The sequence below is a fragment of the Rousettus aegyptiacus genome, unplaced genomic scaffold (genome assembly GCF_014176215.1).
Source record: "Rousettus aegyptiacus isolate mRouAeg1 unplaced genomic scaffold, mRouAeg1.p scaffold_m13_p_18, whole genome shotgun sequence".
Classification (NCBI taxonomy): domain Eukaryota; kingdom Metazoa; phylum Chordata; class Mammalia; order Chiroptera; family Pteropodidae; genus Rousettus; species Rousettus aegyptiacus.
The window spans coordinates 19,135,968-19,149,263 of NW_023416293.1; the positions used below are offsets into that span (position 1 = coordinate 19,135,968).

The 13,296-nt window shown below is 42.9% G+C and overlaps 1 protein-coding gene across 7 annotated transcripts in view; it reads left to right on the forward strand.

Moving 5' to 3' along the window:
• Positions 1-13,296, forward strand: part of RYR2 (ryanodine receptor 2) — a 525,506-nt gene that overhangs the window by 339,886 nt on the left and 172,324 nt on the right. For all 7 annotated transcript variants that reach the window (XM_036235620.1, XM_036235621.1, XM_036235624.1 and 4 more), the window contains 6 exons: positions 7,041-7,249; positions 7,739-8,091; positions 9,639-9,753; positions 10,719-10,879; positions 12,668-12,827; positions 13,172-13,258. In XM_036235620.1, coding sequence (XP_036091513.1) covers positions 7,041-7,249; positions 7,739-8,091; positions 9,639-9,753; positions 10,719-10,879; positions 12,668-12,827; positions 13,172-13,258 — 1,085 coding nt within the window. The remainder of the gene's footprint in view (positions 1-7,040; positions 7,250-7,738; positions 8,092-9,638; positions 9,754-10,718; positions 10,880-12,667; positions 12,828-13,171; positions 13,259-13,296) is intronic.

Consider the following 13,296-nt stretch of genomic DNA (forward strand, 5'->3'; position numbering starts at 1 on the left):
AATTAAGAGGAAGTTCGCATTGCTTAGTTTAATTTCTGTTTTCACACCTGTGTCTCTGGGTGGCGAAACCGGCACTCTCACCCCAGCATTTTATCCCTCTCTCTGGCGCTGTCTTCAGGAGCGTCAGCGTGCAGGAGGGCGGTGGGAGGGCCTTGTGCGTTTTCTGGCTGTACCGGCCAGTACTACATCCTGTATATGACCCGAGATTTCGTTTTTTTAACTGGTTGTTATTTAAAAATGTATGCATACCATGCTTTTCTTCTTCAGAAGTTAAAAACCATACGTGCCTGTGTGAGTTCTCTTTGTCTATACCACAAACATTCACAAAATGATGTTAGATTGATGACAGTTGGGTATGCCCATCCGTGCTGCCTACGGTGACAAATGCCACCTATGGTGACAGATGCCAATGCTGCAGTGCGCTGCAGAGATCTGTCACTGTGGCAGCGATGTGGTGAGTCCGAGTGGCACAGTCGTGTAAACAGCTTTGCTTTTTGACTCTCAGAGTAAAAGTCAAGTGGCTTTTAAAATTAAAAAAAAAAGAAAAAGATTTGAAACTTACCCTGAATGTCTGTTGTAGAGTTAACGCAGCGTTCTGGTGAGTTGTCTGGCCGCCGGCCGTGTTAGGGAAGTGTCCTTTTTTAAAGGCAGGTTATGGTTTATGGAGTCATGAAAATTACTATTAACGTTTAGGGATCGGTCATGACTTAAAATTTTCTACCATGGAAAGTGTTTGTCCCTACGTGTGGTACTCGAGTGCTTTTGGGGGTGGAGTTTTTCCTTTCCCTCCCAATTAACTTTCACAGCTTCCCGAACAACAAGGAACTCAGTGGAACTTCTCTGGGTACAGCTAATGGGAGGCACTGAGACGGGCTGTGAACCCATCAATGCTGAGCGAGCCCCCGAGACATCTAGGGCTCAAAGGAGCAAGTTTCAAAAACCATTAACATAGGTGAACAGATTTTTTAGCATAGGAACATACTGTGGTTGCTGAAGTACTAACAATGTTTCCTAATTGCTCTATTTTCAAATTGTTCTTATACCCAGCTTGCCTTCATAGCTGTGCTGTGCTTGATTTGGCATTTTTTTTAAACCGTCTTTATAATTCCTTTTTATTGCTGCAGAGACAGTCAGCTCAGTGACATACACATTGGCTATTAAAGTATCCCAGAGAACTGTGCGGTGAGATGGTGGGAAAAAATCTGTATCTAAAATACATACATCTGCATATGTATGTGTATGTACACGCACACACATGCACACAGATGGATATACACACTCACACTGTAGACATCTGATCAGCTTGGTAGAAAACACAGCTAAACATTTGACATCTCTATCATTTGTATAGTTTGCACAACTGAAATGATACCTTGAGCAATATAAGTTGTTCCCGGATAATATCAAAAAGAAAATCACTAAAGTCTTTAAAAGTTGGGGTCATCCACTTAAATCCAGGTGGCGCTACAGGCATTCAGTTAGTTCCGGGCGAGGACAGGGTTTGCGTAAGCATGAGGGTGTAGTTTTTCTGAAAGGCTACAGACCTCTTCTCCAACGAGGGACTGCACCATCCCCTGGTGAGCACAGACCTAACCTTAACGCTCATGTGTTAACCGGACAGATGACAAACTGCTGAGACACTGGCCTCTGATAGAGGAGCGAGACTGACCAGGACGCACATGGTCAGGGTTGAGAGTGTTCTCCGAGCTCTGGAGGGGGCTTTCTGAGCTGAGACGCTCTTCCGTGTGGCAGAGCCTCTTTTAGGATCTTCCCTTCCATTCGTTTTTGTTTTTGTTTTTGTTTTTCTTTTATCTCATCAGTGTATCTTGAGATAAACACACACACACACACACCAGATTAATTGAATCTTCACTTTTAAAAAATTTTATTATTAGTTTCAAGTATACAGTACGTCAAATCTTCACTTTTAAAAGATGCTTCTGGCTGTCACATCGACAGAGCAGCAGAGCAGGGGGCGTGTGTGGACGCGGGCCCTGGCGAGCTGACGACATTCATCCTCGGTGTAGGGGAGAGCCCAGGAAACTCTGCTGTGGGCAGAATCTCCGCTGGTCCCGCTGCAGGCGCCTGGCCTTATGCGACCCTCTCTGCCTGAGTGTGAGTGGAGCCTGGGACTGTGGTGGGGATAGCCCTTAGGATTAGGCTACCCGCCACTGGACCTTGAGCTCATCATTAAAGATTATCCACATAGGCCTGAGCCCTTGGACGGGATTGGCCCCTCCTGAAGGCAGAGAGAGCCCAAATGTGAGGTTCAGTCCTCTGCGGGATTTGGCAGCAGACTGCTGTGGCGTGGAGAGAGCCTGGGGCCGGGCTCTGCCGGCAGCCGCGGGGGCTGTGGGCAGTCAGTCCCTGGGAACGTGCTCGTCTGGCACAAAGGAAGCCACCGTAAGCGTTACCCTTCCTTACTCTTAATCAGATTCTTCAGATTTACATTTCAGTGTAATATTGGCCATTTTTTATCTGCTTTTGGCCGTTTGGTTTGGGTCATACATGTGGATTCCTATCTGTATTTCAGAAATTTCAGAGTCTGACACCGTATGTTCTTAGGAAAAGCTGGTACGCTTGTGACCAGGTTTCTTTTCACTGCAGCCCACCGCAGACCTCACGTCTGCTTCATACCCCCACATCCTGCGGCTGCCTCTTCCTTTGCTGGACTCGCATGCTCGTCACACACCCCGCTGCTCTGGGTCAGAGAGGCTTGCGGACAGAGAAAGTTAAACTTGCCGAAGCATCTGTCTTCTGTTGAAGGAGGCAGTTCAGCCACAAGCTGCAGCTACTGTTTTAATAGATATACAGTTGGTTAGGGTGGGTCCGACTCAGGCCCAGCAACCGACTCGTGTACTAACTCACACTTCCCTCGGACAGCTTCGGGCTTCGTTATTGGCACGGTGTCAGTTAAGGTAACTGGAATAGAAGGTCGAGGACGCAAAGGAAGCTAGGACCGGAATTTTACGTGTGCTGGGCCACGTGCAGGAATTTATGGAAATTTGTCTTGTCGTGTCGAACATTAGTGTGTTAAGCCTACTTCATGCTAAGAAACAATTGAATCTCAATTATCGGGGTTTGCTGTGGAGCAGTTTTCAGAGTGATAATTTATCAGCCTGTCATGAGCAATTTTGGGCAAACATTCAGGCAGTCTTAAAAGCATTTATCATTTCCTGACATTATCATATGTATATGGGTAACTATTTGTTTACTTATTATCTGTCTTCCCTCCACAGAGGCAAGTTCTAGAAAGTCTGGGACTCTTTTTGGTTCTGTTCATGGCTGTGTTTGCAGTGCCGAGACCACTGTTTGGCACGCGGTGGGGACTTGTTAGCTATCTGCTGAGTGGGAGACAACACCGAATAGTAGCGTAGAGCAGGAGTTGGCAGACCGAAGCCTGAGGGCCCAACCCAGCCTGCCCCCCGCTTTTGTAAATAAAGTTTTATTGGAACGCAGCCGTGTTCATTCATTTATAGACTGTCCCTGGCTTCTCTTATGCTACAACTCAGGCTTGAGTAGTTTTGGCGGAGACCGAGGGGCCCGTAAAGCCTGAAGTCTCTGCTCTCCGGTGGCCTGGGATTCCCTTCTGGCCACAGAGCTGTGAGAGCGAGTGATTTAAGCGAAGACTTTGGTTTCCTCGCCCGGAGCCTGACAGTGATTTCTATCGGATGGTTGTTAGTGTTCGCTAGGGGGGCGGTGGGGCGAGCGTCAGGGACACGCTGGGTGACGGTGACCGGAGCTCCGCCCGGGGCGCTTGTGCGCTGGGCGTTTCACCCGTCAGCACCTCTACGAGCAGGGCGCTTTTCTGGGTCCTAGGCAGGCAGAAGCGACGGGCCCTGGTCCTCTGCCGCGCGGTGGCCGCGCAGTGGCTGTCGTTTGTCTGCACGCTGTCATCGCCTATGCCTGCCATCTAGGCGTTCCTGCTGCGTACACGCTAACTTTTAAACATAGTTTTTAGAAATATTGGCTGTTTTATTATCATAGCACACATTAAAACCGCATCTTCAGAAGTCAGAATATGATTTAATTTTTAAGTTCTACGTGATTTAAATTAAAAAGAAAACACATATACTAAATCCTAGTTATAGGTGTACTTTCACAAAGGACATTCCCTTAGTGGGGAGCAAAATAATAAAGCAATAAAAGTACCACCCGCAAGTGTATAACTGCCATAAACCAGTGAAAAATTACATCTCTCTATTGATCATGAAAGTAATAATTCACAAACATTTGGAAAATACAAAAGAGAATAATGAAAATAGTTACAAATAGTAATATTTGTAAAAAGAGTTACAAGTAATACATATCTCTCACTACCCAGAGAGAAACTCGACTTCTAATGAATTTTTCTCATTTAAAAAATTGAGATGTTAAAAGAATTTTCTATTGCCACCTTTTAAACTTAATCTTAGAAATGTTTTCCCAAGGCATAAAAACATAACTTTTGATTTTTTTTTTTTTTTTACAAATTATGTATTTTGAGAAATATCAGCCTCTCAGAAAAGCATAAGATAGTACAGTGAACACCTGGGCCACTTCACCTGCGCTCTCCAGTTTTCTCTTGCCGCTTTAGTTTTCTCTCTCTCTGCAGTTTAATCTTGGTGAGTCCTACACATGACTTTTAACGACGGCACTTATTTAATCTTGTGTCATATCATAACTAACAATTCTCTTATTATCGATAATTAGTGTCTTGTACCATTTCTCCCCACTTTAAACTTAGTTTAATGAACATATGTATGGGGGAGATGCTATAGAAGAAAGTATTGAAACTTAGAGAATTTAAGTAACTTAACAAAGGTCAAATTAGCAAACTTTCTCGATCTGAACCCACCACTCACCAGTGCTGAGAACTTGAACTCCAGCAATTTGAGGAACATGCGGTTTAGGTCAGTTTATAACCACATCATTTAAACACTTCTTTATGAAAAAGATGTAAATATATCCCATTTTATTGAGTTAGCATTTTATTTTTACAAACGCTATCACTTGTTTTCATAATAAAATATATAGTTGTTGAAGAAATTTTGTTAAATTGAGAGACATAAAAAATCCCACTAAAACATTTTTGACAAAAATCTTCATTCAGTTTTCCCATCTTTTAAAATAACCCATATCTTATATCTTTCTTTATCGAGTAATATTTACTGTGAATATTTTTTCTATTATTAGTGAACCTTTGAAAATCAGATTTTCAAAGACTAAATAGTATTCCATATTACCCCAAAACGTGTATTTATTGTCAAAAGACTATTCTGTGATTGTAAGCATAGCCATAGTGAACAGGTTAGGCCATTAATCTTTGTGCACAATGCTAGTCACCTGCTTTTCTAAATGAAAGTATTTCAAACGTACAGAAAAATTGTTATTAATATAACAAAGTCACAACAATATGCTACACAGATACTTACATCCACTAGCTTCGCTTAAAGGGCAGGAATTCCTTCTTCAGATAAAGTGGTGAGAAACAAATAAATGTTCACCATCTGAGAAGCTACTTCTGCCTCGGTCCCCCCAGTCTATATCCAGTGGAGGTTAGATTTGCCAGTTTGTGGAACTGTAGTTTGGGTTTTCTCAGATCTGTTGTATTTATTCACTTCCTTTTCTTTGATTCTTTGGGGGACAGTTATCTTGAACAACAACTTTGTATTTGGTTACTGCCTCAAGAGCTGTGACAGCTGCAGACGTGGCTGTGGCTTTTAAAATTTTAACTAGAAACTCATTCTTCACACTTCCTTGACCATGGCGGGCTGTGTCCTTTCTGGCTGATAGTGCTGTTACGTGACCATTTATTTGAATGTATATATTGATGAATACAAACTGGGTAAAATCGTTATAAGTAATTTTATCCTCTTGTGCTATTATCATATTACTTTATTGCCTCTAATTTCAACAGGGGAAGAAGTCTGAATCGTAATGGTGGAAAATTATTAGGCCACTCTTAGGATCCATTGCTCTTTCGATCTATAAATTAGGTCTTCTCATGTGTCATCTGCATCTCAATACTGAGCTTTTTTATTGTGCTGATTACTTGAACATTTGTATAAAATATTACAGAAAGAAATGAAGAGTATGTAAACACGCCCCCCCCAAAAGGTGCCATCTCATCCCCTTGCCAAAGACAATTAATTCAAAAGAACTCGAAGAAACAATTGACAGAATTAATGTAGTTTCCCCTTTTATTAAGTAGTGAAAAGATTTACTAACCCTGGCAGACTTCGATTAGCTTATTTTATTTTTCCCCTTATCGCCCATTGCCTTTGCTTTTGATTTAGTGTCTTGTTTCCTTTAACTTGCCTTTTGATTCCATGTCTCAGTCATTTAGGGTAGACGCGCACTACCTTGCTTTACGCACATCGAAAGGAAAGATAGGGAGGTGTTTCAGCAGGATGTCAACAACGTGTCCAAATATTTATTTGTGCATATGTTTCTTTTTTTATGCTTAGACCTAGCGTACCTCAGGAAAAAAGGCGAAATTCTCTTTAAAGATCAATATCAGCTATCAGTGGATAAAACCTTTAAAATGTTGACTCCAATCCCATTTTCTCTGAGTTACGTGTAAAGAGTTCTGTAGCTCAGACTGTGTTTGGCGTTTGTGCATTTCAAGCTGCTTAGCAAGGTGGGGGAGGAGCACACGCTGGCGCTTATCTCTTTCTGGCTTCGCTTCTGTAAGAGCCACATGCACTCCTGAGCTGGGGGGCTGTGGGATGGGCAACTCCTTCTGCGATTGTGCACCCTAAGACCCCGGCGGGCTGGGGCTGCTTGGCAGTTATCTCATTTCTCAGCAGAAGTCCGAGGTGAAGAAGGGACTTCTCTAGGGGCTGCATTTAGTAAATTATGATGCTAAAGTCAAATACTGGTCTTCTAGCCCTCACATCTAATGCTTACTGTTGGTTCTCTCTTTATTTCACTGCTGTCTTCACCTCAGGGTGACGTCTCACAACGACAAGAGTTCTGGGCCTGTACTTTTGATAATTCCGTACTAAACAGGATCTCGTGCTAATGGTACTGAAGAATTGGACTTTCTTTTCTTCCAGGATTCATACCTGTGTGCAGCCTTGGGGTGGCTCAAGTGGGCAGGATGAACTTCGGAAAGGACGTGAGCACCTTGAAATATTTCACCATCTGTGGCTTACAGGAGGGCTACGAACCATTCGCCGTTAACACAAACAGGGACATTACCATGTGGCTGAGCAAGCGGCTGCCTCAGTTTCTCCAAGTTCCATCAAATCATGAACATATTGAGGTTTGCTTTTTCTTTAATTGTCAGACAATGAATGAATGAATGAATGAACGAATGAATGAATGTCAGACCGTTGCCAAAAACTAGGAGTGGAAGATCTTTACACATGGGAGTTCTATTTGGAAAATTATCGTCACTTCAAATGGTGGCCCCTGTGTGTTACACAGGAGTAGAGTCTAAGCATAGGATTAGCCTCTGCTTTTAAATGCTTTCTGAGTAGCTGATCAGACTGCTTAGTAATTATTAATTCTCTTTTCACATGGGCGGTGTCAGGAGATTTTAACTTGAATCTCCCAGGCCATCTTCTGGGTTAGACACAGAACTCTGTGTGTCTGTAACAAGGTGCCCCCTGCGTTCAACCATCTCACCTCTAAATTATGCCACGTGTGGCCCTGTTTGGGGTTTTACGGGCTTGATGCCCATTCGTAAGCTTCAGATCCAGGGAACTGACAATGATGCTTAGAATTGAACGGTTGCTTCATCGTTCCCTAGGTGACCAGGATAGACGGCACCGTGGACAGTTCCCCGTGCTTAAAGGTCACGCAGAAGTCCTTTGGTTCTCAGAACAGCAGCACGGACATCACGTTTTACCGCCTGAGCATGCCCATCGAGTGCGCCGAGGTCTTCTCCAGGACGGCGGCTGGGGGGCTGCCTGGGGCCGGCCTCTTTGGGCCCAAGAACGATCTGGAGGATTACGATGCGGACTCTGACTTCGAGGTTCTGATGAAGACAGCTCACGGCCACCTGGTGCCCGATCGAGTCGACAAAGACAAAGAAGCTACGAAAGCAGAGTTTAATAACCACAAAGATTACGCCCAGGAGAAGCCCTCTCGCCTGAAACAGAGGTCACTGACGCGTGCAGGGTGACGTGCCGGTGCTGGCGTGGGAGGGCGATGGCGGCAGGTCGGGGTGCCGCTCAGGGTTCCTTCCTCTCCGTCCTTCTTTACGCACAGAGGGTTCTACAGGGGACAATAGAGCAACCTGTTTGTCATCTAATTTGTTATCACACACATAATCTATCCCAGTAGTTACATCGTATACATTTTTTATAGTAGTTAAAAATACGTAACATGAAATTTACCATCTTAACCACTTTTAGTTTCCTTAAAATTTCTAAGTATCCAGCACAGTTAAGTGGCCACCAGTGTCAGGTGTCTTCACATGGTTGTGTCCCCATCTTCGGAACTTTTTCTTCTTGTAAACCTGAAACTCTCCCTCCATTAAACAACTCTCTTCCCTCCTCCCCCAGGCCCTGGTCACCCACCCTTCTACTTCTCTCTGTGACTTTGATTTCTCTAGTACCTCTTACAAGTGGAATTATACATTATTTGTCTTTTTGCAACTGACATGTTATTTAGTGGAATGTCCTCAAGGTTTGAACATGTTGCAGCCCGTGTCAGGATGTCCTCCCTTTTTAAGGCCGAGTAATATTCCATTGTGTGTGTAGACCACATTTTGTCTACCCATTCGTTAATTCATGGATGTTTGGGTTGATTCTGCCTCTTGGATGTTGTGAGTAGTGCTGCTGTGAACACGGCTGTACAAATACCTTTTCGAGGCCCAGCTTTGAGGTATTTTGGTTATATACCCAGAAGTCGGATTGCTGGTAGTTCTACTTTTAAGTTGTTGAGGAACTCTCATATTTTTTCAAAGTGTTGCCCTATTTCATAATCTCACCACCACTGTACAAGGGTTCAGATTTCTTCATGTTCTTGTTAACTCTTGTTACTCTCTGTTGTTTTAATAGCAGCCATTCTGACAGGTACGCAGTGAATCTCCTGATGGTTTGATTTGCATTTCCCTGATCGTCGGTGCCAGTGAGCACCTTTTTACATGCTTATTGGTCACTTTTAGATCATCTTTGGAAAAATGTTTTTTTTAATTCTTTGCCCATTTTTGGATTGAATTATTTGCTTTTATGTTGTTGAGTTGAGGAGTTCTTTATATGTTCTGAATATCAATCCCTTATCAGATATATATACTTTGCAATTACTTTCTCTCTAAAGTTAGTTTTTGAGATGTCTATATTTACATTCATGGTTGAAAATTAAACAGTATTTTCTCTAAATAATATTTTTTTCTGGCAACTTATTTTAGCATTCTTTCTTGTACCCAGTCTGAATCTCTCAGCCCCAGCATGATTGACACTCTAGGCTAGGCAGTTATTTGTTGTGAGAATCTGCCCTGCGCATTGAAAGATGTTTAGCAGCATCCTTGGCCTCCACCCACTGGAAGCCAGTGCCGCCCCATGCAGCCGTGACAACCCAAAGTATCTTCAGAAGTCACCAGATGTCCACAGGGGAGTAAAATCACCCTGGTGGGAACCACTCTACTAAACTGATTGTAGGCAGACTTTCAGTCTTGCTCATTCTAGTCCTGTAACATATTTCAGATTTTTGCTGAGAAGAACGAAACCAGATTACAGCACAAGCCATTCTGCGAGGCTCACAGAAGACGTGCTCGCGGATGATCGGGATGATTACGACTACCTGATGCAGACGTCCACGGTAGGCGGGTGCAGCAGGTCCTTCATTTCTGTTTCTCTCCTATTGTGCATTACATCTCAGAGAGTTCAGTGTGATCATCCTATTTAGCACATTTATTTTTTTAAAATATTTGCTTACATTTTGGGGACTAAAAAGTTGAAAAATGTATGTATATTCTGATGCATATTGAAAAATAAGAGTTTTTTAGGAAAAATATCCTTAATGGCACCCTTAATCCTGATTTCACTGTCCCTTTTCTTGAAAAATTTGTATCTGTGACCTAAATTTTACAAATAAGTAGAATTTCCTTTACCTTAGTGGTATGTCTAAAATAAGATCATTAATTATACTTGTTAGAAGTCAAGTTTTGCTGTCTGCCATTTAAAAGTTTCAAAACAACTTTTCCTAAAATGCAGGTAGTTGTGTTCCCGTTGGAGTGCCTGTGTTTAAACTTGGTTTTCACCTATTACATCTGACTATTTCAAATTAAGTTTAAGGTGGGAAAATAATACACATTAAATAGGGAAGACAAAGTATATTTGAAGGTAGGTGACAGGCTTAAACCTCCAGCATAAGTTAGCACACTGTGTAAGCTGCGAGAATCTGAAGCTCAACTGCCTGATAGTTGATGATTTTAATTCAAAAATAAACTGTAGATGTACACATACATTTGGTATACATGTTACGCGCGTGCACACAACGTACGTACATACACACTGGGGAGTATAAGAAGCCTCAACTCATTTCACATGCTTGCTCAGGTAGAGTCTTTTCTTTTTTCCCCATATTTCTGATTTAATTCAAGATCTCTGTTTTGAGATTTTTCTTATTTTGCAGTGTCAGTCCTTGGTGCCTGTAACATTTTAATTAGGCCCAAGGATTTTAAACAAAGACATAAATATATTCCTCGGCAATTCAAAGACGTTGCCTGTCGGAGGGGGTGTTCTTTTTTACTTTGCCAACCCCTGGTCTCGCTGCCTTGACAGTACTATTATTCTGTGAGAATCTTCCCTGGACAAGAGCCGGCCAGCGTCTGGGTGGGCTGGATCACGTCCGACTTCCACCAGTATGACACGGGCTTTGACTTGGACAGAGTTCGCACAGTAACCGTTACTCTGGGCGACGAAAAAGGAAAAGTGCACGAAAGGTCAGTTTTTCTGTTTTTTTCTTTTCTTTCTTTCTTTTTTTTTTTTTTTTACTTTTTTACATGAATGACATCTGATGAAAGTGTCAATAAACCCAGGAATTTTTTTCTTGGAGTTCATGCCCAGCGTAGTATTTCTACTTACAGGGACAACATACTCAAACCCTTACTGCCATCGTCTTTTTCGTTGCTCCTATAAGCCAGTAACGGATCTGAATAGATTAAAAGTGAAAACCTCATACAGTCAGAGCAGTGCGTCTTTTTGGGTAGTAATCAGATACTCGTCCGGGCGCCGTCGTGCATGACGCGCAGCTCAGACACTCAGCCGCCGCGTTTGGGATTAGGATGGGCGAGTGAGGGAGTTTGCGTGTGGTCTGGTACGTGTCTTGGGAGCCGGTTATATGGTGGGAGACAGTGTGAGGACATGTTGGGTTTACACCACGTGGACACATTTGTACTCAGACTGAGGACAGTGGGTTCTTTCCTCAGCTTGGCCATTGACTCGCTGTGTGGCTTTGGGTAAGTCAGTTACACTTTCTGTACCATCCTTTTCTCATTTGTAAAGCAAACCAAACTCAAACCAATCCTTCAAAAAAGAAGAAAGCTATCTTCCTTGCAGAATTAGACAAGAGAAGATCTGACCATTTGCATCCACCTTTCGTGCCCATGCATCCTCTCTGACCTGCTGCGACAGGTCTCGTAGAAGTAGTCCTCCATACGTTGCTTTTCTTTTATACCTGCACCTCATTTTTGGTGACCAGAAAGCTCACTCTCCTGCCTTCAGGTTTTACACTTGAACTTAGCCCTTGAGATGGTGGGCCTGGCAAAAATCCCCAGTGAAGAATGCTTCTCATCCGCATGGGGGCCCCAAGCCGCCTGTCTCCAGGAATCTTCTTGGGGGACATATCTGATTTTCAGAGAAGGTGACAATATAAGGAACTAACTCAATAGAGGGATGGGCTACCTGATGATTTTGGTGTAGGAATGAATTCTAGGGAAGGGTTGTTGAATCTTATATAAGCGGTGCAAAGAAACACAGCTGACTTCTGAGTATTCAGAAACTGACTCTCACATCTTCTTGTTCTTTGCCTACCTTTGGCCTTTTCTTTTTTTTTTTTTTGCTGGTCTTATTAATATATTTGCTGTAGAGTGTCAGAGAAAGCATAAGTTAAGTGCCATTATCACCTCTAGGGAAGGCCTTAATGAGGGTGAAACTTAGGTGGGGTTTCTTCGTTAGCACCACTGGTTCTGGGTCTGTTCTGGCAAAGTCTGTCTCTCATGACAGATCACTGGCGAATGTCCATAAAGGGGCATGTTTTTAGCCAACATTTAAATATATCAAATCACTGGTGGCTCACGGAGAAGCTGCCTGAGGATGTTAATAGTGTTTTGATACAAATGCTTTTCAACTCAGAACAAGTGGTTAAAGAAAAGATTATGAGAATGAAAATTACAGATTTGGATGATTATTAAATAGTTAAACATTTTTGAACTGCAGAAGAAGGGCCAGTTTGGTTTGAGTTCTTAGAGTGAAGATGCAGGTCAGTTCTTGGTTCCAACTCGTTGGCCCATCTCCATCAGGTGTGAATATAGGGACACGTGAGACCTGAGTCAGTGTCCACTGAAGTCAGCGAAGTTTCGCTCAGAGTCACAGACTCGGGCCATGTGCACCCCCATCACGGCATGAGCTTGTTGCTTGCGCAGCAAAATTTAGGTGTAGTTTGCAAAATATTCATGCTTCCTATTACATCTGTGGTTGTACAAAGATAAACATGTTTTTTTGAAATTCAGCATCAAACGCAGCAACTGCTACATGGTGTGTGCAGGCGAGAGCATGAGCCCTGGGCAAGGACGCGGCAACAATGGGCTGGAGATCGGCTGCGTGGTGGACGCAGCCACTGGGCTGCTCACGTTCACGGCCAATGGCAAGGAGCTGAGCACGTACTACCAGGTACCGGTCATGCAGAGGGAGACCTTCTTACCTGTTAGAGGGAAACGTGTTTTGTAAGATTAGAAAGTGAATTAGAAAAAAAATGAAGATGAACATGGCTTCTGTTTTTACTTCTGTTTGAATAATAACTGTGCCCTAAGCCCTTCAGAGCAAACAGTACATCCCTCAGGAAATGTTTGTGTGGTAATGAAATGCAATGCTCCAAATAATTACTGAGAGACAGTGTCCATGTGAGAGAAAGGAGAAGTCTCTGGTCCCTTCCGCAGAGTGTCCTTTAGTTGTTGAGGAGAAAATACGTTTTTTGTTCCTGTACTAATAGTATCCAATTCATTGGTTTTTTTAAGGTGGAGCCGAGTACCAAATTATTCCCTGCAGTTTTTGCACAAGCTACAAGTCCCAATGTTTTTCAGTTTGAGTTGGGAAGAATTAAGGTAAGAAAGACTCATTTTGGATATTATAATTGGATTGT